General features: G+C 43.6%; 1 protein-coding gene across 3 annotated transcripts in view; it reads left to right on the forward strand.

The window, feature by feature from the left end:
* The window catches only part of JAK2 (Janus kinase 2), a 298,615-nt gene extending 273,005 nt beyond the window's left edge, over positions 1-25,610 (forward strand). For all 3 annotated transcript variants that reach the window (XM_033925632.1, XM_033925622.1, XM_033925643.1), the window contains 3 exons: positions 5,117-5,234; positions 10,564-10,677; positions 24,597-25,610. In XM_033925632.1, the coding sequence (XP_033781523.1) occupies positions 5,117-5,234; positions 10,564-10,677; positions 24,597-24,701 (337 nt within the window). In that variant the 3' untranslated portion in view covers positions 24,702-25,610. The remainder of the gene's footprint in view (positions 1-5,116; positions 5,235-10,563; positions 10,678-24,596) is intronic.
* Positions 25,611-26,003: the final 393 nt, after the last annotated feature.

Below are 26,003 nucleotides of genomic sequence, written 5' to 3' on the forward strand. Positions count from 1 at the left end.
TCTTTCCTACTCTGCTTACTCAGAAACAAGGATCACTTCTAAATCACAACCTGCAATCCGTTACACCTGACAGCTTGGTTTCTCAAGGGCTGAATCCATATGAATTACATCTGTCTCAGCCTATCCGCAATATTATTGAAGCCTTCAGGAAGCCAGCCACGCAACAATGTTATCAGCAAAAGTGGACTAGGTTTTCTTTCTGGTGTTGTCTTCATCATCACGATCCAACTTCCTTGTCAGTGGAACTGGTGTTGGATTATCTCCTTCATCTCTCAGACTCTGGACTCAAATCCACATCTATTAGAGTCCATCTCGATGACTCACCTGACAGTCAAGGGAAAACCTCTTACTTTTCATCCCTTGGTCTCCAGGTTCATGAAAGGACTTTTCAATGTGAAACCATCTCTCAAACCTCCACCTGTAGTGTGGGACCTTAATGTGGTTCTTTCCAAGTTGATGAAGCCTCCATTTGAACCATTGACCACAGTTCATCTCAAGTTTTTCACCTGGAAAGTTGTCTTTCTCATTTCTCTCACCTCTGCCAGGAAGGTCAGTGAGTTGCAAGCGTGGGTGGCAGATCCACCCTTCAAAGTGTTTCACCATGATAAAGTGGTTCTATGCACACATCCAAAGTTTCTTCCGAAAGAGGTGACGGAATTTCATCTCAATCAGTCGATTTGTTCTTCCATTTTTTTTCCCCTAATCCTCATTCTCATGCAGGAGAAATGACCTTTCACACTCTGGACGGTAAGCATGCTTTGGCCTATTACATCGACAGGACAAAGTCATACCGTACATCTCCTCAACTCTTCTCATTTGATCCTAACAAGTTGGGGCATCCTGTTTCCAAGAGAACAATTTCCACCTGGGTATTTCGTTCTGCTATGCTGTATTTCGTTCTGTATTTCGTTCTGCTATGCTCAGACTGGGCTGTACCTGGAGAGTCATATCACAGCTCACAAAGTCCAAGCTATGACAGCTTCTGTAGCTTTCCTTAGATCTACTCCTATTGAGTAAATCTATAAAGCTTCCACCTGGTTCTCAGTTCATACCTTCACCTTGCATTATTGCCTGGAGTCTTTCTCCAGACGGGATGGGCACTTCATCCAGTCAGTATTGCAAAATTTATTTTCTTAAAGGCCAACACTCCCACTATCCCATTCTGCTTAGCTTAGAGGTTACCCATGTGTGAGAATATGCTGCCTGCTTGTCCTGGGATAAAGTACAGTTGCTTACCATAACAGGTGTGGGGTTTTTTTTAATTATAATTTTGAATACATTACAATATCCAATAATTCAAGGAAAAAAAGAAAAATCTCAGAAAACAATTCATAATCATTCATACATACATAATTCCTTTTAAGCCCACATTATGGGGAAACATGTTACAATTTCTAATCAAACAAATTTACAAGAAAAGATAAAGGACAATAATTCTCAGTTCGTCCTAACGAACCTTGAATCATTCTTTACTGATTGGGATTCTAATTGCTCCTCTTATTTCTCAGCAGATGAAACAACTCATTTCTGTTCTCTCGCAACTAAAAATTGTTGTAATTGTATGGGGTCCAAAAAACATATTCAATATCTTGTAACTTAACCAAACATTTACAAGGAAATTTCAGATAAAAAGATGCCTCTAGGGCCAAAACTCTAACCTTTAACTTCAAAAATTATTTCCTTCTCAATTGAGTGGTCCTAGAGACATCTGGAAAAATCCTAACCAGATCCCCACAAAATTTCATTAACCTGTTTTTAAAGTAAAGTTTCATTAATAACATCTTATCTATTTCACTCATGCATGTTATCACCAGGGTGGAGCGACTCTGGATCACATCCTGAGTATTTTCCAAAAATTCAGTCAAATTTACTTCAGTCGTGACCGGATGGTCCACCTCCTGGGCAGATTCTATTTTTTTGGGAGGAATATAGTAGTAGTTATTTATTAGAAAATTATCCGCATTAGCCAGTCCCAGTACTTCTTTGTAAAACTTCCTTAATAAAATTTCAGGTGACAATAAATGAGTTACTGGGAAATTGACTAAGCGGAGATTTTTCACTCTATTCATATTTTCCATAGATTCTATTTTAGAATGTATCACTGTAGAATCTTTAACAGCAGATACCGAGACAGCTTGGAGTGTATTACATTGAGTTTCCATAACATTTAATCGTTTATCCAACCATAACAGGTGTTATCCAGGCACAGTAGGCAGATATTCTCACAACCCACCCACCTACCTGGTTGGCTTCTTAGCTGGCTTATCTTAGCTGAAGGACCGTGCGCCTACGTTGGGCGGGCAGGCACTCGTGCATGCGTGGTGCAGGCTATTGTGAACTTTCTAAAGACTTAAGTGGCGATGCACTTATGAAGTGGTCCGTGCCAGGGTTCCGTCGGTGACATCACCCATGTATGAGAATATCTGCCTGCTGTCCCTGGATAACACCTGTTACAGTAAGTAACTGTTCTTTTTCAGTGGCTTTAATGTCTTGAAACCCCTTTGGATGGGTTCTCTGCCTGGGAAAGGAAACAGTTTCCACTGAGTCAGTCTGCAACAAAATGTAATGTTAGACAAAGGGAACCTGAGTAAATACACAACACAGTTATGTACATTAGTGCTGCCCGATTCAGGAAAAAAATTTTGATTCGATTCAGCCTATTGAATCGATTTTTCGATTCGATTTTCCTGCCTAATTGGTTGTTTTTCCAAACATCCTGGTGGATTTATTTTATAGCCTCTTCACCCCTTTTATAGCCTCTTCACCCCCTTTGCCCTCTCCTCCCCTCACTGGCCCTGTGGTGTAAACAAACAAACAAAAAAGACTCTTCCTCTCTTTTAAATCCTAGCTCACGTTTGCGGTCTAACACCAGCTCTGGCAGGATACACATTTCAAATCTGACATATTGTAATCACAAAACAGAAAATATAATTATTTTTTCTACCTTTTGTTGTCTGGTCATTATTCAAATCATGTTGGGCCCAGGCTCTGGTTGTTTTCTGATAACTCGCTTGCTAGGGTCCTCCTGTGATAACCATCCATCTTCCATCTCTGCCCTCACTGTCTGTTTCCCTTCCCTCCCCCGGAGGTCTGGCATCTTTCCTTTTTTTTTCATCTCCATCTCCGCAGCTGCAACGATGGACCCTCCACCATCCCGAGATCCACCATCTCTCCTTTTCTCAACTACCCTTTCATCCAGCATTTCTCCCTCCTTCCCCACCACCCCAGGGTCCACCAGCTCTCCCTTTCTGTTCCCAACTACCCTCCTATCCAGTATCTCTATACCCCTCCACACCATCCCTTGTGTCCAACTTCTCTCCCTTTCTGTTCCTTCCCTCCTTAAATCCCATTGTCCATCATCTACTCTCTCTCCTCTGTTTTTAGACCCATTATTTAAAACCCCCTCCCTCCCCCCAGTCTGGTATATGCACATCTTTTTGAACCCTCCTTCCTCCATGTACTTCTACACCAGGGTCTCCCTACCCCTGAAGGCATGCCCCCCCCCCCCCCCATGTCCAGCATTTGTTCTCTTTTCTTCCAGGTCTTTCTATGCCTCTCTCTCTCACTTCCTTCCTCCCTCAACTGACTCATATGCGAAAACAGGAAGCCAATGGCATGACTTGAGAAGAGGGGTGATGTGGACAGCTGTATTTTGGACCAAATGCAATCCTTTCATGACTAAAGTAATATCTGGAAACAGCGAATTGCAATAATCAAGTCTTCTTGTAATCATGGACTATCTTGATCAGATTGTTTTTGGTCCAAAAATGATCTTAATTGACGTACCATACGCCATTGATTTATTTATTTTTTATTTTTTTTAAAAAAAGCATTTGTCCAAGGAGTGTAATGTGTGCTGGGTTTAGCACGCCTAACCATTCTGAAATGTTACTTCCGTATGGTGAAAAGGAAGCAGCATATTTTCCCAAAGTATAGCACCTATCTGAAAGTTGCACTGACTACTAAAACCGCACAAATCACTTTGCGCACTTGTCCATTTTCCCATGCGAACCTCAGGAGCCAACTACTGCAAGAGCAGAGACTTATTAGGAAATAGAGTTGATGGGTTAAAATTAAATTTGAGCAAGAAAGAGTCAACTGCCACACAAATGCAACAAGCCAAAAAAACAGCTTACCAGCATGCAACCCCCTGCCCCTGGGCAACCTGACTCGCGCACCGCAAAGCATCCGCCTGGGTCGCCCTCTCTCGCCATAACAACACTCTGCCTGCCTCCTCATGCACCTGATTGGCAGTTGGGTCTCACTTCCTTCCCCCAGCACGCCTTCACGGTTGGACGTTTCCATCCTCTGCAGCTGCAGGAGAGGGGTGGTGGGAGGCATAAGGTCATCACTCTCTCCACAGCGGCAGCCGTTGGTGCATGAAGGAGCTGCAGTAAGGGCAGATGACAGGAAGGGAGTGAAAGTGACACCAAGCTCAGCCCCCCCCACCACCACCATCGTCACCATCACTGCGCAACACAATCTACGTCATCTGACCTCGTCTGCCTTCTCCTTCACTTCAGCCTGGAGGATCACTGTAGGAACGTTTTGCTTTGGTATCGGTCATGTTATCCTTGGCTGGTGACTCAGTCACCAAATCGGGAGACCAATTTTTTTTTTGAAAAGGAATCGATTCGAATCAATTCACCCAAAGTGAATCAGTGAATCAATTCTAATCATGAATCGGGCAGCACTAATGTACATAGGTAGTAGTGGAGATAAAAATGGACTTGGTTCTTCCTGCTCTGCTCCAGCAGCTTTCCTCTCGTTATTGGCTCTTATTTGAGCTATGTGCTGCTGCTGCTGCTGACAGGAAACCTGTGAAAGGAAATAAGCAGTGGAAGACAAGTGACAGTAGGTAACAGAACAGTGCCAAACTGAAAGTGAAAAGATAACCTGAGCAGCACTGAAAAGAAGTTGGAAAGGCTGAAACACCGATGACAAGTGGCTGAAGTCAGTAGGCAGTATACCATGATTCCAGGCTAACAGGCAAATTCTGCTACAATTAGCATAACGACAGAATGATAGCAAACTTGGGTCTTCTCATTGTCCATCAGTGCTTGCTTTTGCTTCCACATATAATTCTGGATGCCTTTTTTGTTGTTCTACAATGTAGGTATGCACCAGAATCATTGACTGAGAGCAAATTTTCTGTTGCATCGGATGTATGGAGTTTTGGAGTGGTCCTGTATGAGCTCTTCACTTACTCTGAGAAAAGCAAGAGCCCTCCATCGGTTAGTTCATCGCTGTCTTGTTTCCTTTATATATAGTAAAAGAGGAAAAGATTTTAAAATGTCTTTTTTTTTTTAAGACTAAAGATGTATTATTAAAGCACTCCTTATGCTAAAAATGTAAATTTTAACCTTATGCTCTTACATTAAGCTTCCAAAAAGTAACTGTGCATTTCTTTTCCAGCAGAATGTCATAATAAAATAATTGAAGGAAATATTGGAGAAAGATTATTGAGCTATTATATATAACCTGAAGGTCTGCCAGAGCAAAATAGGAGTTCATTAAAACGCAATCAGCTGTCAATAATGCCATTAAAAAAGATTTGAACTAGTTGACTCTTTGAAATTTTCACTGGGAGGTGCTATGTTAAGCATGAGATGTCAGTGTAATTTGCTATTTATTAATAATGGTAATTAAGTGAAAGTAGATCTTCTAAACAAGAATTATTTGTTTCATTCTTACGTTGGATGTGAGTGAGAGAAGGAAAATCATATGATAGGTCAGGAATTGGAAGAGGATTTGATTGTCAGATAAAGAAAAGAGTAACACATGGAAAGGAAAAGAAGATTATGTGAAGGTGGAAGAGATGTTGAGTAAGACAAAGATAATGGGTACAGTTTAATTTGGATACTTACATTCCATTAACCATATACAGTTCAAATTAAAATAGTCATAAATTCAATTTACCATTAGAAAACTAAAACATTTAAATTAAAACATTACATAATAAAGTATATAATCCCTCCCTTATATTAGCAACTGTCATCATAAACCCAGCTCACATCAGATCATTTAAAAATTTAATCTTGGACTTTCCAGGAATACTTATGAAGAAGCCAAGATGAAGAGGTGAGTGCTCTGTGGTCAGATTATATTTGAATGAGCTGAAAAATAGCACATTTTAAAAGAGAGAAAATCCCTTATAGAATGAGTAAGTGTTGTATGAAAATGGTCATTCAGTAATGGCATGTGCAGTTAACACCCAAATTTGCCTTATGAAAGTTCAGCACAGTTTCTAGTATATGGGTACCTGAGTCAGGGGTAAGAGCTTTAGGAAAACCTGCCAGCCCTTTCTTATTATTCTAGTGCAGCTATCTAAGTGATGGACATCTGATTATATGTTGTGGCTAACTCTGAACAAGACAGAAGCATAGTGAAGTCGGTCAGGCTACGTCACTGTGAAGTGATGTTTCATCATAGTTGCATCAGAGGTATTTCCTAAAGATTCCTTGTTGGGCTTTACCTGTTTTGATAACATAAATGACTATGTTTTCAGATTTTTCTATTGAAAGTGTTTTTAGGGGTCTAGAAGAAGTATAGAGGCAGTTTGATAGGCTTAAAAATGATAAATCCCCGGGACCGGATGGCATCCATTCGAGGGTAATAAAGGAACTCAAAGGGACTATAGCTGAACTGCTTCAACTGATAGCCAAACTGTTGATCAAATCGAGAAGGATTCCAGAAGACTGGAAGGTGGAGAATGTTACGCCGATCTTCAAGAAAGGTTCAAGGGGTGAGCCAGGAAACTACAGACCGGTGAGTCTGATCTCGGTACCAGGAAAGATGGTAGAGGCGCTGATAAAGGACCGCATCATTGATCACCTTGACGGACATGATCTGATGAGGACCAGCCAGCATGGCTTCAGCAAAGGAAGATCTTGTTTGGCGAGCTTTCTGCACTTCTTCGAGGGAGTAAACAGGCAGATAGTCAAGGGTGACATGGTCGATATTGTATATCTGAACTTTCAGAAGGCTTTCGACAAGGTTCTGCATGAACGACTACTTTGAAAAATTGTGAGCCATGGAATCGAGGGTGAAATACTCATGTAGATTAAAAACTGGCTGGCGGATAGGACACAGAGAGCGGGGGTAAATGGAAAATACTCAGTCTGGAAAGAGTCACCAGTGGAGTGCCGCAGGGTTCGGTGCTTGGACCCGTGCTCTTCAACATATTTATAAACGATCTGGAAATTGGTACGATGAGTGAGGTGATTAAATTTGCAGACAATACAAAGTTATTCAGAGTAGTGAAGACACATGAGGATTGCAAAGACCTGCATCGTGACATAAACACGCTCGAGAAATGGGCTGCGACATGAGGTTCAACGTGGATTAGTATAAAGTGATGCATGTCGGTAACAAAAATCTTATACATGAATACAGGATGTCTGGGGGTGGTACTTGGAGAGACCCCCCGGGAAAGAGACTGGTTGACAAGTTGAAGCCGTCCGCGCAATGTGCGGCAGCGGCGAAAAGGGCGAACAGAATACTAGGAATGATTAAGAAGAGGATTACGAACAGATCGGAGAACGTTATCATGCCGCTGTACCAGGCCATGGTACACCCTCACCTGGAATACTGTGTCTAGCACTGGTTGCCGTACATGAAGAAGGACACAGTACTACTCGAAATGGTCCAGAGAAGAGCGACTAAAATGGTTAAGGGGCTGGAGGAGTTGCCATACAGCGAGAGATAGAGAAACTGGGCCTCTTCTCCCTTGAAAAGAGGAGACTGAGAGGGGACATGATTGAAACCTTCAAGATACTGAAGGGAATAGACTTAGTAGATAAAGATAGGGAGAATGAGAGGGCACTCTCTAAAATTAAAAGGGGATAGATTCCGTACAAACGTAAGGAAGTTCTTCTTCAACCAGAGAGGGGTGGAAAACTGGAACGCTCTTCCGGAGGTTGTTAATAGGGGAAAATACTCTCCAGGGATTCAAGACAAATTTAGATAAGTTCCTGCTGAACCGGAATGTACGCAGGTAAGGCTAGTCTCAGTTAGAGCACTGGTCTTTAACCTATGGATCACTGTGGGAGTGGACTGCTGGGCGCGATGGACCACTGGTCTGACCCAACAGCGGCAATTCTTATCTTCTTAGATTTTGAATTTAAAGAATTTTGTGGGACATTGGAATAGACAATATTTAAACTGCTTTTCACACCAGTTGGCTGGGGTTTTTAGGACCTATGATTGTTGATCAATTTATTTTATTTGAAATGTAAAGATTTATATAGAAACATGATGACAAATAAAAGCCAAATAGCCCATCTATAGCATCCACTATCTCCTCCTCTCCCTATGAGATCCCATATGCCTGTCCCATTCTTTCTTGAGTGCTGAAGATCCTGTTTGCTCTGAATAACTACATGGACAGGTTTCATACCCCCTCAGCCCTTTTTTTCCATCTCTGAAGGAGACCAAGGAATAACTGCCAGACACAATTTGTAGTTTAAACATTCAAGGCCTTGGGAGTTCTTGGTGATCTACTAACTGGTAGAATACCAGCCAAGAACAGGGATTTCTACCCAAGAGGGAAGGGTTAGGACAGCCTTTGTAGTAGGAGATTTGATCATTAGGCATATAGATTGCAGGGAAGCTGGTGGACGTGAGGATCACTTTACTTGCCTGCCTGGTGCAAAGTTGGCGGACTTCACACGTCACTTAGATAAGATTTTATGTCTTGGTACATGTGGGTACCAATGACATAGGGAAATGCAGTAGGGAGATTCTGGAAGCCAAATTTAGGCTCTTAGGTAGGAAATTAAAATCCAGAACCTCCAGGGTAGCATTTTCAGAAGTGGTTCCTGTTCGAAGCATAGGTCCCAAAAGACAGGCAGAGCTCCGAAGTCTCAATGCGTAGATGAGGTGATGGTGCAGGGAGGAAGGTTTTAGATTTGTTTGGAACTGGACAACATATTGGGAAAGGAGGAGCCTATTCCGCAAAGATGGGTTCCACTTCAACCAAGGTGGAATCAGACTGCTCGGCTCAACATTTAAAAAAGAGACAGAGCAGCTTTTAAACTAGAAACTTGGAGAAGGCCGACAGTTGCTCAAAAGAGCATGGTTCGGGACAAGGTATCTTTAAAAGGTAACATAAAAGGGAAGACTGAATATCCTGATAGTGAGATTGCAATACAGGATCAGTAGACCAATTCCCTTAAATACAGAGCAGGCTGATTTTAAAGATTGTAAATTATCCATGCCAACTGCTGAGCAAATTGTAAATAGATATGACAAATGTTTGACATGTCTGTATGCAAATGCCAGAAGCCTGAGAAACAAGATGGGAGAGTTGGAATATACTGCAGTAAATGCAAAGATAGATATAATGGGCATCTCTGAGACCTGGTGGAAGGAAGATAACCAATGGGACACTCATACCAGGGTATAAGCTATATCGTAGTGATAGTATAGATTGAATTGGTGGAGGCATAGCATTATATATTAAGGAGGGCCTTGAATCAGCTAGCGGCTCTGCACAGGCAGAAGTGACCTTCCTTTGCTCCTGCCAAAGCAGAGCTGCTAGCTGATTGGCTGCCGTGAGTTCTCGGAGATCTCCGAGAATCTCGGAGAGAGTGAGAACCAGAAGGCCTTGAGCATGTACAAATGCTCAAGGCCCAGGCAAGAGGCAGGAACTTCTTGCACCGGCACATCCTGTGGGCTGCGTGCCGGTGCCAGATGGGGAGTAAGATTAAATGCTGTTCGGGGGGGGGGGAGCAATGCCAGTTCTCGGGGGGGGGGGGGTGGAGCAGCGCCACTTGCCTCGGGGTTGGGGGGGGTTAGAACGTATCATGCGAGTCTCCCTTACTTCCTATGGGGAAACTCGCTTCGATATAAGAGTAATTTGGTTTAAGAGCATGCTTCTGGAACGAATTATGCTCGTAAACCAAGGTTCCACTGTACTTGGTATTTCTAAATGCTAGAAGTTTAGTAAATTCCTCTTAAAATTAGCATTGAATTTTGGTTCATAACAATGTATGTAGTTTGCATTAAAGTTGCTATTATCATGCAAAAATAAAGAAATCATCACATCTAGGAGGAATTACTATTCACTAGGTATGCATAATCTTGTAAATTAATATATTTGCCTGGAACAGCACAGTGAAAATTAACTACCATATTTTTTTGCTCGATAAGACACACTTTTTTCCCCCCAAAATGTGGGTGGAAATAAGGGTGCATCTATGGAGTGAATATCCACCACCACCCGGTTACCTTATTTAGTTCCTCTGGCGGTCCTGCCCTTCCCTCCAACTGACTTCCAAACTAGCTGCAGCAGCATCAGAGTGGTGCAAAAGTCAGGCATGCACTTTTCGCATGCCTTCCTTGTCCCGAACCGCTCCATGAATGGCTGCCATCAGTTCTCGCGCAGAGCCTGGCAGGGAGAATTTGGTTCAGAATGTTTTTTTCTTGTTTTCCTCCTCTAAATCTAGGGTATGTCTTATGGTCAGGTGCGACTTATGGAGCAAAAAATATGGTACTCGTGAACTTGATATCAAATAAAGTTTAATTGATTTGACCTCAGTGTAAGTTGTTTTCATGTTTCAGGAGTTCATGCGCATGATTGGTAATGATAAACAAGGACAGATGATTGTATTCCATTTAATAGAACTTCTAAAGAATAATGGAAGACTGCCTAAACCAGATGGATGTCCTGATGAGGTACGGTGTGCTTTCTCTTTAAGACATAACAGTGCAGAACCATATTAAAAAAAAATTTTTAAATGAGTATATCTTGGATTCAGCTTTAACAGTTGTGGCATGTTTGACAGATAAAGTAAAGTCTGGCCTAATTAGATTTAAAGTTTTATGTAAACTACAGCATTAAGATGTATAGATTGGATTTCAAGGGTGCATGATTGTGTGTATTTTCAGGAAAGACACAAAACTACACACATTTCTCCCATTTTTCAAAGAAAATACACATTTATGGGAAAAAAATATCCCCAGCAGGTTTTACACCAGTTCAATAGGCGCATAGGATTTTCTTTTTGTTTTCTTCCTCCTGATTGAAGAAAAATAAAAATTGTGGCTGCACTTAACACACAGTGGCTTAGCGAGGGCGAGTGGTGCCTGGGGCGGTGGCGCCTCTCCCCCATCCTCTTCTCTACCTCCCCGCTCCTTCCTGAACCCCCCCACTCACATGCACTCCCCCTTCCCTTTCCCATACCTCTTTCATTTTTCCAGCACAAGCAGAATTACAAACTTACTGCCTGCATCATGTCAGCTCTCCCTCTGACGTCACTTCTTTTCCAGAGATGATAAAAAATAGATTTGACATCGATATGTGAACATTAAGAAAGAACTGAATATTTCATGGGGTGTCCTAATTTTGTCACATTACTGAATATATCATCTTTCAAGGTTAAGTGATTTACAATCAGGTACTCAAGCATTGTCCCTATCTGTCCCGGTGAGCTCACAGTCTATCTAATGTACCTGGGGCAATGGAGGATTGAGTGACTTGCTCAGGGTCAACAAGGAGCAGTGCAGGGTTTGAACCCACAACCTCAAGATGCTAAGGCTGTAGCTTTACTAGGCCACTCCTTCCTCCGAAAAACTAACCACTATTTTTTGTGCGATTTTAGGACAGCCATCTTGGATTTTAGCAATCTGATTTTAAACTTCATTTTTCTACTTCAGAACTGCTCGTTTTGACAAGGGACTACCTCTGATGGATACCCTTAGCCATTCTTGTCTGGATCCTGCATCGGTTATGCAGATTTGCCAGTTAAGGAGTGGCTGTTTTCCATACGATGAAACCTTCCGCCCAATATGTGGCGCAAAGGCCAAAAAAACAAACAGGATGCTAGGAATTATAAAAAAAGGGATGGTTAACAAAACTAAGAATGTTATAATGACCCTATATCGCTCCATGGTGCAACCTCATCTGGAGTATTGCGTTCAATTCTGGTCTTATCTCAAGAAAGATATAGTGGCGCTAGAAAAGGTTAAAAGAAGAGCGACCAAGATGATAAGGGGGATGGAACTTCTCATATGAGAAAAGACTAAAACAGTTAGGGCTCTTCAGCTTGGAAAAGAGACAGCTGAGGGGAGATATGATTGAATTCTACAAAATCCTGAGTGGAGTAGAACGGGTACAAGTGGATCGATTTTTCACTCCGTCAAAAATTACAAAGACTAGGGACACTCAATGAAGTTACAGAGAAATACTTTTAAAACCAATAGGAGAAAATTTTTTTTCACTCATTAATAGTTAAGGTCTGGAACACATTGCCAGAGGTTGTGGTAAGAGCGGATAGCGTAGCTGGTTTCATGAAAGGTTTGGACAAGTTATCCTAGAGGAACAGTCCATAGTCTGTTATTGAGAAAGACATGGGGGAAGTCACTGCTTTCCCTATATCAGTAGCATGGAATATTGCTACTCCTTGGATTTTTGCCAGGTACTAGTGACCTGGATTGGCCACCGTAAGAACGGGTTGCTGGGCTTGATGGACCATTGGTCTGACTCAGTAAGGCTATTCCTATGTTCTTATATGCCACAGGACATGGGAGAAAGGGACAGGAGCTTCAGGCTTGGCTCCCAGTCAGTCCTCCAAGGCCTTGGGAGCTCCCCAAATCCTGGAAGAACTAGTCAAAGGGGAAGAGATCCTGGTCAGATGGACCGAACAGCAATGGGGCAAAATATAAGCATGTAGTGGTAAAAGATGCATCTCCTTTTCTCCAGTATGGAGTTACGCAAGGAGCCTCAGGTCTCCTGATGCAAGGCTTCTCAGATTTTGTCAGCCTTTTATGGAAAGCCTATTTAATGCGACTGGGAAGCGCTGCACTGTCTACGGGCACGCCTACTCCGCTTACGGAGGATCCTTCTCCCAAACAGGCATCTCCGCCTCATACTATGCCAGGTGTCAGTGACTCTTTAGAGCAGGATTGGGATGATTGGAAGTCCCTTGACATGCCTTTGTTTTTGCTGGACTCTTCTGCGATATGGGATCCCTTTCAGGGTCCACTATCCAGGGGGCAAATGTGGTGGTGGATCATGGTGGTGATCCCTCTGTGCATTGCCTTTTCAGTTCAGCTTCTCTCTCCCATGTTATTTCTGACACATTTTCTATACTGAAGCTCGATGCCCAGCAACCTTTTACTTCACAGTGTTCCTTCATGTGCAGCAGTAATACACAGACAAACGATTTTTTCCAGCTCACCCGGATCTGATTTCTTTGGTCACTGACCAGTGGGAGAACCGTGAAGGCTCACTTAAGATGGCTAAAGCTATGACTTGGCTCTGTCCTATGGCTCCAGACTTCCAGCAGCTGTTTGTCCAACCAAAGATGGACTCCGCAGTGGCACAAGTGACCAACTGCACCTCCCTTCCTAATGAAGGTGGAGTGATACTGAAAGATGCACAGGACCACAGAGCGAATGCAGAACTGAAAAGACATTTTGAAGTGCTAGCTTTGGGTATCAAAGCTGCAGCAGCTGCCTCCTTCATGGCAGGCACCTGCCATATCAGACTGCGGATGAGTCCCTCAGAGCTTGGGGACTCCTGTCCCGATATGTTTAAGGAGGGCAAGGGTTATGTGGCCAATGCTCCTTATGGCATCATTAGAGTCCTCGGCAGAGTTTCAGCTTGCTCCAATTTGGCCTACTTAATGCTCTGAATCAGACTGTATGCAGACGTCCCAGCCTCCAAGGCCACTCTCAGCAGTTTACCCTTCAAGGGGCAGATGCTGTTTGCAAAAGGCTAGACGACCTCATGGTCAGTGTGGCAGATCACAGTCCCAAATCCCTCCCAGGTAGTAGAAGCCAGCGACCATTTTCTACTCATTCATACAGCCAACCAGAGTTTATCCCAGGACAAGCAGGCAGCATATTCTTAACACATGGGTGACGTCACCGACGGAGCCCTCGGTACGGACCTTTTTAACTAGAAGTTTCTAGTTGGCCGCACCGCGCGTGCGCGAGTGCCTTCCCGCCCGACGGAGGAGTGCGTGGTCCCCAGTTTTCTCGTTTCCGCGGAGCGAAGAAGACGCGTGTATTTTTTCAACGGCCGTTGAAATCACTTTTTGCCTTCCCGCTCGCGCTTTTGTTCTAAATTTTTCTCCCTCTACCTTCGGGTTTCCTTTTTATTTGAATTGCAAAAAAAAAAAAAAAAAAACAACAAACTTTGATTTTTTCCTGTTTCTTTCGTTTTTGCCCCGGCGGGGCCTGTTGCCATTATACAGGCCTCGGACTTCGATTTTGCGGAGGCTATCTTCCCCTTCATGCCCCCGCAGGTCGGTTTTAAGAAGTGCCAGCGGTGTGCACGCCCGATCTCCGTTTCTGACCCACACAATTGGTGTTTGCAGTGCCTGGGTCCGGAGCATCGGGCGGACTCCTGCACCCGCTGTGCCACTTTGCAAAAACGAACTCTTAAAAACCGAAGAATCCAGCAAACCCTTCTCTTCGGCACCGAGTCGGCGATGGATTCCTCACCTTCAACGGCGGTACCACAAAAATCGGCACCGTCAAGCTCGACACCGACCGACCCCGCATCGGCGCCACTGGCGCCAGGTAAGCCGGCTAAGAAGCCTTCCTCTTCCCTCGAGCGCCCTCCTGCTACGGTGGCGACACCGTCCCTACCGGCATCGCACCGGTCCCGTAAACGCTCCGCCCCGATATCGGTGAGTGCCTCGTCATCGGCCTCCTCATCGCCGGGGCGTGGAGCGGCATCCAAGGAACCGAAGAAAAAGAAAGCGGTTCCGATGCCACCCCTAGATGACCGTATCTCGGCCATTCTACAAACTCAGCTTCAGGAGCAGTTGAAGAAACAACTTGAGCAACTGCTACCCTCTATCCTGGCACCGCTCCTTCCGGTACCAGACCGGCCCGAGCCCCGCACCGAGCCCCCGGTGTCCACTCCTTCGGTACCGGTAAACACCTCGATGCCGATCCTTTCGGCCCAACAACTTCATGATGATCCTGTGGTTCTTTCTCAACCCACAGTGGATCCCCCTCGGCACCAGGCGGTACGGCACTCTTCTCGGGACCGAGAACGACGCCGATCGTCCTCCCCTGGTACCGTTTCGGTGCGCTCTGGTAAATCTTTGTCCAAGACTCGCCACACCGCACCCTCCACCCCGGTGTCCCGACATGCACCAGAGGTCAGGGATCCTGATTTATGGGAGGAGACTCCTCTCGGTACCGAGGAGGATCCCTCCTCATCTGATGAGGAACCATCGGCACCTGATGCCACCTCTAAACCTGAACAGTCCTCTTTCTCTAAATTTCTGAGGGAAATGTCTGCTGCTCTGTCCCTTCCCCTGGAATCTGACTCCAAAAAGTCCCAAGCCTTTTTAGAAGCCTTAGACTTTGAGCAACCTCCTAAGGAGTTCCTCAAACTTCCCGTGCATGACATCCTACGGGAGACATTCTACAAAAACTTGGAAAATCCCCTCACGGTACCGGGAGCTCCCCGTAAACTGGACAACCTTTACCGTGTCATCCCTATTCCTGGATTCGACAAATCTCAATTGCCCCATGAGTCCCTTCTGGTGGAATCCACCTTAAAAAAGACTCAGGGCTCCAGTGTCTATGCCTCTACCCCTCCTGGCAGAGAAGGTAAGACCATGGACAAGTTCGGCAAGAGGCTTTACCAAAATGCCATGCTTGCCAACAGGGCAAACAACTATTCCTTCCATTTTTCCTTCTATCTCAAACACTTGGTCCAACAGCTGTCTGCCCTCCAGAAGTACCTACCTGAGCGCAAGGTCCCGCTATTCCAACAGCACATCTCTGGCCTTCTCCAAATGCGCAAGTATATGGTCCGCTCGATATACGACTCCTTCGAGCTCACCTCTCGGGCCTCTGCCATGGCTGTAGCCATGCGTCGCTTGGCCTGGCTCAGAGTCTCCGACCTGGACATCAACCACCAGGACCGTCTGGCCAACGCCCCCTGTCTCGGGGATGAGCTTTTTGGAGAGTCACTGGATTCCACCACCCAGAAACTCTCTGCCCATGAGACCAGGTGGGACACCCTGATCAAGCCGAAAAAGAAGGCACCGCCTACCCGACCTTATCGGCCACAAACATCTTATCAACGGAGATTCTCAGCCAGGCCACTCAATCCGCCTCCCCAGCAATCTAGGCGGCCTCGTCAACAGCAACATCACGCTCAGGCTCGATCTCAGGCCTCTCAACCCTCTAAGCCTCCTCAGCCTACTAAACAAACTCAGCCCTTTTGACTCTTCTCTCCAGGGCATAGCCAGTCATCCACCTTTGCTACCTCTTCCACAACCCATCGGAGGTCGTCTCACCATTTTCTCCAGCCGTTGGGAAATCATTACATCGGACCAGTGGGTCCTCAACATCATCCGCCACGGCTACTCTCTCAACTTCCAGACTCTACCTCCGGACAACCTTCCCGTAGAGTCTGCTTCAAACTCATCTCAAACCCCCCTCCTCCTGAGGGAGGTTCAATCCCTCCTCCTTCTCAATGCCATCGAAGAAGTACCTCCAGATCAAAGGGGGCAGGGATTCTACTCCCGCTACTTCCTGGTACCCAAAAAGACGGGAGACCTCCGTCCCATCCTCGATCTCAGGGACCTCAACAAGTGTCTGGTCAAGGAGAAGTTCAGAATGCTCTCCCTTGCCACGCTCTACCCTCTTCTTTCTCAACACGACTGGCTATGTTCCCTGGACCTCAAAGAGGCCTACACTCACATCTCCATCAACCAGAATTCTCGCCGCTACCTGCGGTTCCAGGTGCTGCACCAACACTATCAGTACAAGGTGCTACCGTTCGGCCTCGCTTCCTCACCCAGGGTCTTCACCAAGTGCCTTATAGTGGTAGCGGCCTTCCTCAGGTCTCACAACCTCCAGGTGTTCCCCTATTTGGACGATTGGTTGGTGAAAGCACCTACGTCTCAACTTGTGCTACAGGCTACTCATCACACCATCTCTCTCCTCCACCTCCTGGGGTTCGAGATCAACTACCCCAAGTCGCATCTGCTTCCCACCCAGCGACTTCAATTCATTGGAGCAGTTCTGGACACCACACTAATGAGGGCTTTTCTCCCCTCCGATCGTCAGCGGACCCTGCTCCACCTCTGTCGTCAGGTGCTCATGCATCCCTCCATTCCTGCCCGGCAGATGATGGTCCTCCTGGGTCACATGGCCTCGACGGTGCATGTCCTTCCTCTGGCACGTCTCCACCTTCGCACGCCTCAGTGGACTCTCGCCAACCAGTGGTCGCAGACTACGGATCCTCTTTCTCATCCCATCTCTGTGACATCATCTCTTCAGCGATCTCTCCAATGGTGGTTGAACTCCTCAAATCTTTCCAGGGGTCTACTTTTTCATCTACCCCCTCACTCTATGATCATCACCACGGATGCGTCCCCCTATGCGTGGGGAGCTCACCTAGGAGATCTACGCACCCAGGGACTTTGGACCCCACAGGAGCGTCGTCATCACATCAATTTCCTGGAACTCAGAGCCATGTTCTACGCCCTCAAGGCGTTCCAACATCTCCTCTGCCCTCAAGTCCTCCTCCTCTGCACGGACAATCAAGTCGCCATGTACTACATAAACAAGCAAGGCGGCACCGGATCTCGCCCCCTCTGTCTGGAGGCTCTGCGCATCTGGACCTGGGCCACGGACCGCAATCTCTTTCTCAGAGCGGTCTATATCCAGGGCGAGCAGAACTCTCTGGCCGACAATCTCAGTCGCATCCTTCAACCCCACGAGTGGACGTTGGACCCCCCGACTCTGCTCTCCGTCTTTGCTCGATGGGGCACTCCGCAGGTGGACCTCTTTGCAGCCCCTCACAATCATCAGCTGCCCCTATTCTGCTCCAGACTCTTCTCTCCTCACCGTCTGGCCCCGGATGCATTCCTGCTCGATTGGAGGGATCGGTTCCTGTATGCCTTCCCTCCACTTCCTCTGATGTTGCGGACCTTGTCCAAACTCCGCAAAGACCACGCCACCATGATTCTTATCGCACCTCGGTGGCCTCGCCAACACTGGTTCTCACTCCTGCTCCAGCTCAGCTCCAGAGAACCCATTCTACTTCCTGTGTTTCCTACTCTACTTACGCAACAGCATCAGTCTCTGCTACATCCCAATCTGTCTTCGCTCCACCTGACAGCTTGGTTTCTCTCGGGCTGACCTCTCCGGAGAATCTATCTCCACCGGTCCGCCTCATTTTGGACGCTTCCAGGAAACCGGCCACTCTCCAATGTTACCATCAGAAGTGGACCAGATTTTCCTCCTGGTGTCTCCGGCATCATCAAGAACCCACCTCCTTAGCGGTGGAAACTGTCTTGGACTATTTGCTCTCACTGTCCAACGCTGGCCTCAAAACTACCTCCATCAGAGTCCATCTCAGTGCCATTACTGCGTTTCATGAGCCTATTCTCGGAAAACCCCTCACGGCTCATCCTCTGATTTCCAGATTCATGAGAGGACTCTTCAACATCAAACCGCCTCTCAAGCCTCCTCCTGTCGTCTGGGACCTGAATGTGGTTCTTTCAGCTCTCATGAAACCTCCGTTTGAGCCTCTTGCCACAACTTCTCTCAGGCTTCTTACCTGGAAGGTGCTTTTCCTAATTGCCATCACCTCTGCCAGGAGAGTTAGCGAACTGCATGCACTGGTTGCCGACCCACCTTTCACTGTTTTTCACCATGACAAGGTTGTTCTGCGTACCCACCCTAAATTCCTTCCCAAGGTGGTTTCAGCTTTTCACCTCAACCAGTCCATTGTGCTACCCGTCTTCTTCCCTAAGCCTCACTCGCATCCTGGGGAACAGGCGTTGCACACGCTGGATTGTAAGCGTGCCCTTGCTTACTATCTTGATCGTACCAGAGCTCACCGAACAGCCCCTCAGCTCTTTTTGTCTTTCGACCCCAACCGTTTGGGTCGTCCTGTCTCCAAACGGACACTTTCAAATTGGCTTGCTGCCTGTATTGCTTTCTGCTACGCTCGGGCCGGTCTCTCACTGGAAGGAACTGTCACAGCCCACAGAGTCCGCGCTATGGCTGCTTCCGTGGCTTTCCTCCGCTCCACGCCCATCGAGGAAATCTGCAAGGCGGCCACTTGGTCCTCAGTTCACACGTTCACTACTCACTACTGTCTGGATGCATTCTCCAGACGGGATGGACACTTCGGCCAATCTGTGTTACAAAATTTATTTTCCTAATGGCCAACCATCCCCCCTCCCTCTTTGTTAGCTTGGAGGTCACCCATGTGTTAAGAATATGCTGCCTGCTTGTCCTGGGATAAAGCACAGTTACTTACCGTAACAGGTGTTATCCAGGGACAGCAGGCAGATATTCTTAAGTCCCACCCACCTCCCCGGGTTGGCTTCTTAGCTGGCTTATACTAACTGGGGACCACGCACTCCTCCGTCGGGCGGGAAGGCACTCGCGCACGCGCGGTGCGGCCAACTAGAAACTTCTAGTTAAAAAGGTCCGTACCGAGGGCTCCGTCGGTGACGTCACCCATGTGTTAAGAATATCTGCCTGCTGTCCCTGGATAACACCTGTTACGGTAAGTAACTGTGCTTTATTGATAGACTGCTTACTCCTTATCACCCCGCTAAATCTCTTCGTTCCATATCACAAAACCTTTTAGTTGTACTGTCTTTGAAATTAATTAATATGTTGAGATCTAATAATTTCGCTGTTACTGCACCCACCCTATGGAATTCATTGCCCAATCACTTACGTGTGGAAACCTCAATAAAGCAGTTTAAAGCCAAACTCAAAACATTTTTATTTGAGGATGCTTTTGGATAAAACTGTCCTTTTTAGGACTAAATTAACTACAGTCCCTTTCCCTACCTGTTGTTTTATCCCTAAGTGTGCTTTATCTTAAATTATTGTAGTTCAGTCCTACTTTCCCAATTGTGTCCAGTCAGTATATGTGTTTATGTTAAAGTCTACTAACTTGATACCGTATTGTATAATATTTTAACACTAATTGGTTTTGTGTTTGTTAGTCTACTAACTTGATACCATGTTGTATAATATTTTAACACTAATTGGTTTTGTGTTTGTTAGTCTACTAACTTGATACCATGTTGTATAATATTTTAACACTAATTGGTTTTGTGTTTGTTAGTCTACTAACTTGATACCATGTTGTATAATATTTTAACACTAATTGGTTTTGTGTTTGTTAGTCTACTAACTTGATACTGTATTGTATAATATTTTAACACTAATTGATTTTATTTCTTTTAATGATTTCTCTTTTATTATTGCTGTACACCGCTTAGAAATTTGAATAAGCGGTATAAAATTTTTTTAATAAACTTGAAACTTGACCTGACAGGTAATAGAAGCAATTTTTGTGTCTCCAGGAAAGCATCAAAAAATTGTGAGCCATGGAATCAAGGGTGAAATAATTCACATGGATTAAAAACTGGCTGGCAGATAGGAAACAGAGAGTGGGGTAAATGGACAATACTCTGACTGGGAAAGCATCACCAGTGGAGTGCCGCAGGATCCGTACTCTTCAACATATTTATAAACAATTTGGAAATTGGTACAACAAGTGAGGTGATTAAATTTGCATACGATACGAAGTTATTCAGAATAGTGAACACGCAGGAGGATTGCGAAGACCTGCAATGTGACAAACACGCTCAAGAAATGGGCTGCGACATGGCAAATGAGGTTTAACGTTGATAAGTGTAAGGTGATGCATGTCGGTAACAAAAATCTTATACACAACTATAGGATGTCCGGGGTGGTACTTGGAGAGACCCTCCAGGAAAGAGACTTGGGAGTACTGATCGATAAGTCAATGATGCTGTCCACGCAATGCGCGTTGGCAGCGAAAAGGGCAAACAGAATGTTAGGAATGATTAAGAAGGGGATCACGAACAAATCAGAGAAGGTTATCATGCTGCTGTACCAGGCCATGGCATGCCCTCACCTGGAATACTGCGTCCAGCACTGATCGCTGTTCATGAAGAAGGATACAGTATTACTCCAAAGGGTCCAGAGAAGAGCGACTAAAATGCTGGAGGAGTTGCCGTATAGCGAGAGATTAGAGAAACTGGGCCTCTTCTCCCTTGAAAAGAGGAGACTGAGAGGGGATATGATCGAAACATCCAAGATAACGAAGGGAATAGACCTAGTAGATAAAGACAGGTTGTTCACACTCTCCAAGGTAGAGAGAACAAGAGGCACTCTCTAAAGTTAAAAGGGGATAGATTCCGTACAAACGTAAAGAAGTTCTTCTTTACTCAGAAAGTGGTAGAAAATTGGAACGCTCTTCTAGAGGCTGTTATAGGGGAAAACACTCTCCAGGGATTGAAGACAAAGTTAGACAAGTTCCTGCTGAACCAGAACATACGCAGGTAAGGCTAGTCTCAGTTAGGGCACTGGTCTTTGACCTAAGGGCCGCCACATGAGTGGACTGCTGGGCACGATGGACCACTGGTCTGACCCAGCAGCGGCAATTCTTATGTTCTTAACATCTCACAGCTGAAAGAATTCTACATTGAGGAGTAGGCCAAACTTTCCTCAGACCGATATCAGAGACTGGTAGATGGCTACAAGTTGTCCTAATTTATTCCTCAGTTAGAATACACATTTTTGTGGATATCTTTTGTTTCATGAGTAAATTTTTTTTTAAAATTTTGTTATTTACCTGCAATTATATCACTTTCTTTTCCAGAGATAAATAAAAAAAAGATTTGGCATCGATATGTGAACATTTCTTAAGAACGAACAGAATATTTCATGGGGTGTTCTAATTTTTTCACATGTCTGTATTTTTACTAAAGCCCTCAGAAGGATTCTTATTTAGCTGCAAACTTCCTCGTTGGCTTTAAAATTGTTTTAATATTATTCTTTTATATTAACATTTCTCTTTTTTATTTTTTTTACTCGTTCTCAATATAATTTTAAAATATGCACTTATCTGAAGTCATTTCTTGTCAGCTTATTAGCAAAACCCTATGCTGACATGCATGTTTCGCTGTCTGCATCGGGGCTGGGTTTTCCTGTAACACAAAGAATAAAATAGTAAACAAACAATGAAGGAGACTCTGTTGCCCAATCACTTTTATTATATATCAAGACTCGACACAATCATTTTTTTGGCCCCCAATGGGCCTGTGTCAGGAGTCTAAACAAACATATATATGAAAGAATAAACATAAACAACTAAAACATTTCAAAGTATAATCATCATAAAACTTGTTTACATTTCAAAATATAGACAATAAAAAATAATCAACTAAAACTTAAGTTTCAAAAATTAATCATCATAAAACTTGCACATCAAAAATTGTGTAAATGTCCAAAAAAGTATGTATATAAATTTTTTGGATATATAGACATTTTTTTATATATACATTTTTTGATATGCAAGTTTTATGATTAATTTTTGAAAAGTAAGTTTTAGTTGATTATTTTTATTGTCCATTTTTTGAAATATAAACAAGTTTTATAATGATTATACTTTGACATGTAAGTTTTAGCTGTTTGTTCTTTCATATATATCGAATCCAATCTTTGGTTTTATATACCGATTCATCCCTCCAATAGGGCTCGACTTGGTTAACAAATGTTTATAGAACAAATAAAGAAAAAGATAAAATCTCAGCTTAAATCATTGTTAGTTTGAAGCAGATAAATCTGTCAGAAATTTCTGAAATGAATAAGTTTCAGTACTTTCCGAAAGATTGATAATTTAGGAAGAAATCTGACCTCGAAGGAAGCTCATTTCAAATTTTTGCAGATATAAAAGTAAAAGATTGGCAAAAATTGACCATAGCTTTAATTCTCTTAACAGTAAGAAAACCAAGTTTGTATTTCTGGACACTCCTGGAATTAAATGGTTTGGATGGGGTGAAACATGATCGTGTTGAGTCTTGATATACCGTATTTTTCGCTCCATAAGACGCACTTTTTTCCCATCCAAAAGTGAGTGGAAATCTCCGTGCATCTTATGAAGCGAAGGTAAAAAAATTTAAATCCCCCGTTTAGCTGCAGCACCCCAAGCCAACGCACAGCAGCCGCATCGCCCTGTTAAACACCGCCCACCGCCCCCCCTGCACTGCCTTTCAGCACCGCTCGCTGCCGCCCCCCCATACAATTAGAAAACGCCCCCCGCACCATCTTAATGCACTGCTCATCCCCCTGCCCCATACAATTGAAAAAAAACACCACTCCTCTGCACCACTCGTGGCCCCCTCCCGTGGAATTACAAACCCACCGCTGCTGCCATACCTGTTTCCAAGCCTGGTGGTCCAGTATATATCCCTCCCTAGACAGCTCTGTATTACTTCAGGGCACATGAGTCAGGAGCGCAGCGGTCAGGGCCAAGCTTTACACACTCCTGCTTGGGCCCACTCTGCTTTCTGAATGGCTGGCGGCAGTTCTCGCGGGACTCGCGAGAACTGCTTGCAACCATTCAGAAAGCGGCACCAGAGTCTCCTTTGCTGTTTGTTTACTACTTTCTGAGTTTTGGGAAAGTTGGTATCTCCTGTTTTCCTGGGACAAAAAGAATAAAACCAGATGCATTCCATTGTTCCAATAAACCTAAACTCTACATTAAAGCACCTACTTTGTTTTCACCATAACTTCTTACTTGCTTCTGTTTAACAAAATGGTGCTCTAACATTTAAACTCCCAACTGCTCTTTGTTTGTGACATCATTAATCCATAAGGTTGGATTTTTAAATTAAATTCACTTGAACCTTATGGGATAAATGCAGAGTTGGATTGGATGTCCCTCAAGTAATAGCTGTAAGTTAAATTGATACATATATGCGTAGTGATGTCACGGATAAATAAAGAGCAGTTGGAAGTTTAAACGTTAGAGCGCCATTTTGTTAAACAGAAGCAAGTAAGAAGTATGGTGCAAACCAAGTAGCTGCTTTAATGTAATTAATGAGACGTAGAGTTTAGGTTTATTGGAACAATAGAATGCATCTGGTTTTATTCTTTTTGTTACAGGAAAATCCAGCTCGACGCAGACAGCAAAACATGCATGTCAGCATAAGGTTTTGCTAGTGAGCTGACAAGCGATAACTTCAGATAAGTGCATACTGTATTTTAAAATTATATTGAGAAGTAAAAAAGAAAAAGAGAGAGAGCAATGATGTTAAAATAAAAGAATAATAATGTTAAAACAAATTTAAAGCCAATGAGGAAGCTTGCGGCTAAAGAAGAATCCTTATCTGGTGAAACACTTCCCGTAAGAGAGCCACTTCTGAGGGCTTTAATGAAAATATATATATGTTGAAGTGTTCAAGACTGAGTGAACAAACAAGATGTATACATTGTAAGAAATAAATATATATATATATGTAAAAGTATGACTGGCAAGATTTGATGTTTATATATTTAATTGCTAGTCAATTAATTCACCCATGTTAAAGTGTATTTAAACATCATCCCTCAAATCATATCAAAAGAAATATATTTCCACTGTAATCCACTAGTCAATATTTATATTTCACATTGTGACTTTTGATGGCTATATAGTAGTTATTGCTATTTCTAGTCAAAATACTTTCTGCAACACATTCCGCTTGTTATGGTGAGTACAGGATGTTCCAACACTAATGCCCTCTTTTTTATTCTCTCACCCTTCTTGTGGTTAAATTTTTTTTCTGCAGATTTATTCCATTATGACAGAATGCTGGAACAATAACATAAACCTTCGCCCTTCATTCAAGGACCTTGCTTTGAGAGTTGATCGCACAAGGGACAGTATGGGTTGATGAAAGAATTTTGAAGGACTATTGGAATGTACAAACATTTTTCACCTTCAGACTGAGGCTTGTATTCATACACAGACAAACTATTGACTGAATTGTGTGATGATTAAAAAAAAACCAAACCACCAAGCTTCTTTCCATGAACTCAAAACTTGAAGGTGGTGTTCTGGTGAACTGTGATAAGCTTGCTACTCCAAGGACATGTAGAAGAAGTGGTCTAAGAGAATAAAGAAATTGTTTAGTAACCAGGACAGCGAAGCCAAACGTGATCAGTCGGCACAACCATTTATTGCCTTACTAGGCCAACATAAAAAGAATGACTTTTATTAAGTCTGAAACATTTTTTATAGATGACCACAACAAAAATGTTGTATATTTTCTTGCTGATATTCCTAGAGCATGTTTGTATAGTCTTATCACAGAGAATGTATAAATACGGTAACTTTGCATCATGTATAAATAATTTGGCATCAAGTGTGTTTTATAAGGAATTATGTGTGATATATACAGTAGATATATCTATATCTGTACTGCTAGATATAGATAAACCTACAGAGAGAGATGTATAGATACTATGTCCATTTTAATTACATGGTGACTTCACTTTGAAACAGAGATTTATGTTATAATTCATAAAGCTGCTTTGGTGAGCCATTTTAAAGAAGTCATTGGCCAGCAAACAGTAATATAACTAAGGTGTAAATGATGTGTAAATTTGCTTCTTGTTTCATGGGTTGTAAATATTTTTTAAGAGAAAGGGAACAAATGCTGAACTTCTTTTTTGTAAAGCTCCCCGTTCCTCCTGAAGAATGTGTATTGATGTAGAAGAGTTGTGAAAGGTATAGCACAATCTATTTTCCTACTTTGTTTCCATGTGCCTGTTAAAGTGTTAATAAATTGAAGGTCCCTCTGTATATGTTTTATAAAGATGTAGTTTGCAGGTATACTTGAAGCTTTTGCATGCAACCATACACCTAATGAATTTGGATTCTAGAACCTCTAATATGTAGAGGTCTTCCAAAGGCATATAGAACTTATTTGGGATAAGTTATTTCATGTTTTCTCTGCAGTTCTTTTACTTCAGCATCTGTAGTCTTTGAAAACCAGCATTTTTAATTGCTGTGTAAACTGAGAGCACACAGATCTATTGAACTTGACCATTGCTTTAGCACAATAAGCTACAGGATTTTCTATTATGATCATCTGGTTAACTTGTGTAGATTACAGTGCTGTTTACTTTAACATTTTAAATTGTTAGCTGTGTCGACTAAACATATGTTGAGGTATTGATGCGATTCCGCCTTG

The sequence above is a fragment of the Geotrypetes seraphini genome, chromosome 1 (genome assembly GCF_902459505.1).
Source record: "Geotrypetes seraphini chromosome 1, aGeoSer1.1, whole genome shotgun sequence".
In the NCBI taxonomy this organism is placed as follows: Eukaryota; Metazoa; Chordata; class Amphibia; order Gymnophiona; family Dermophiidae; genus Geotrypetes; species Geotrypetes seraphini.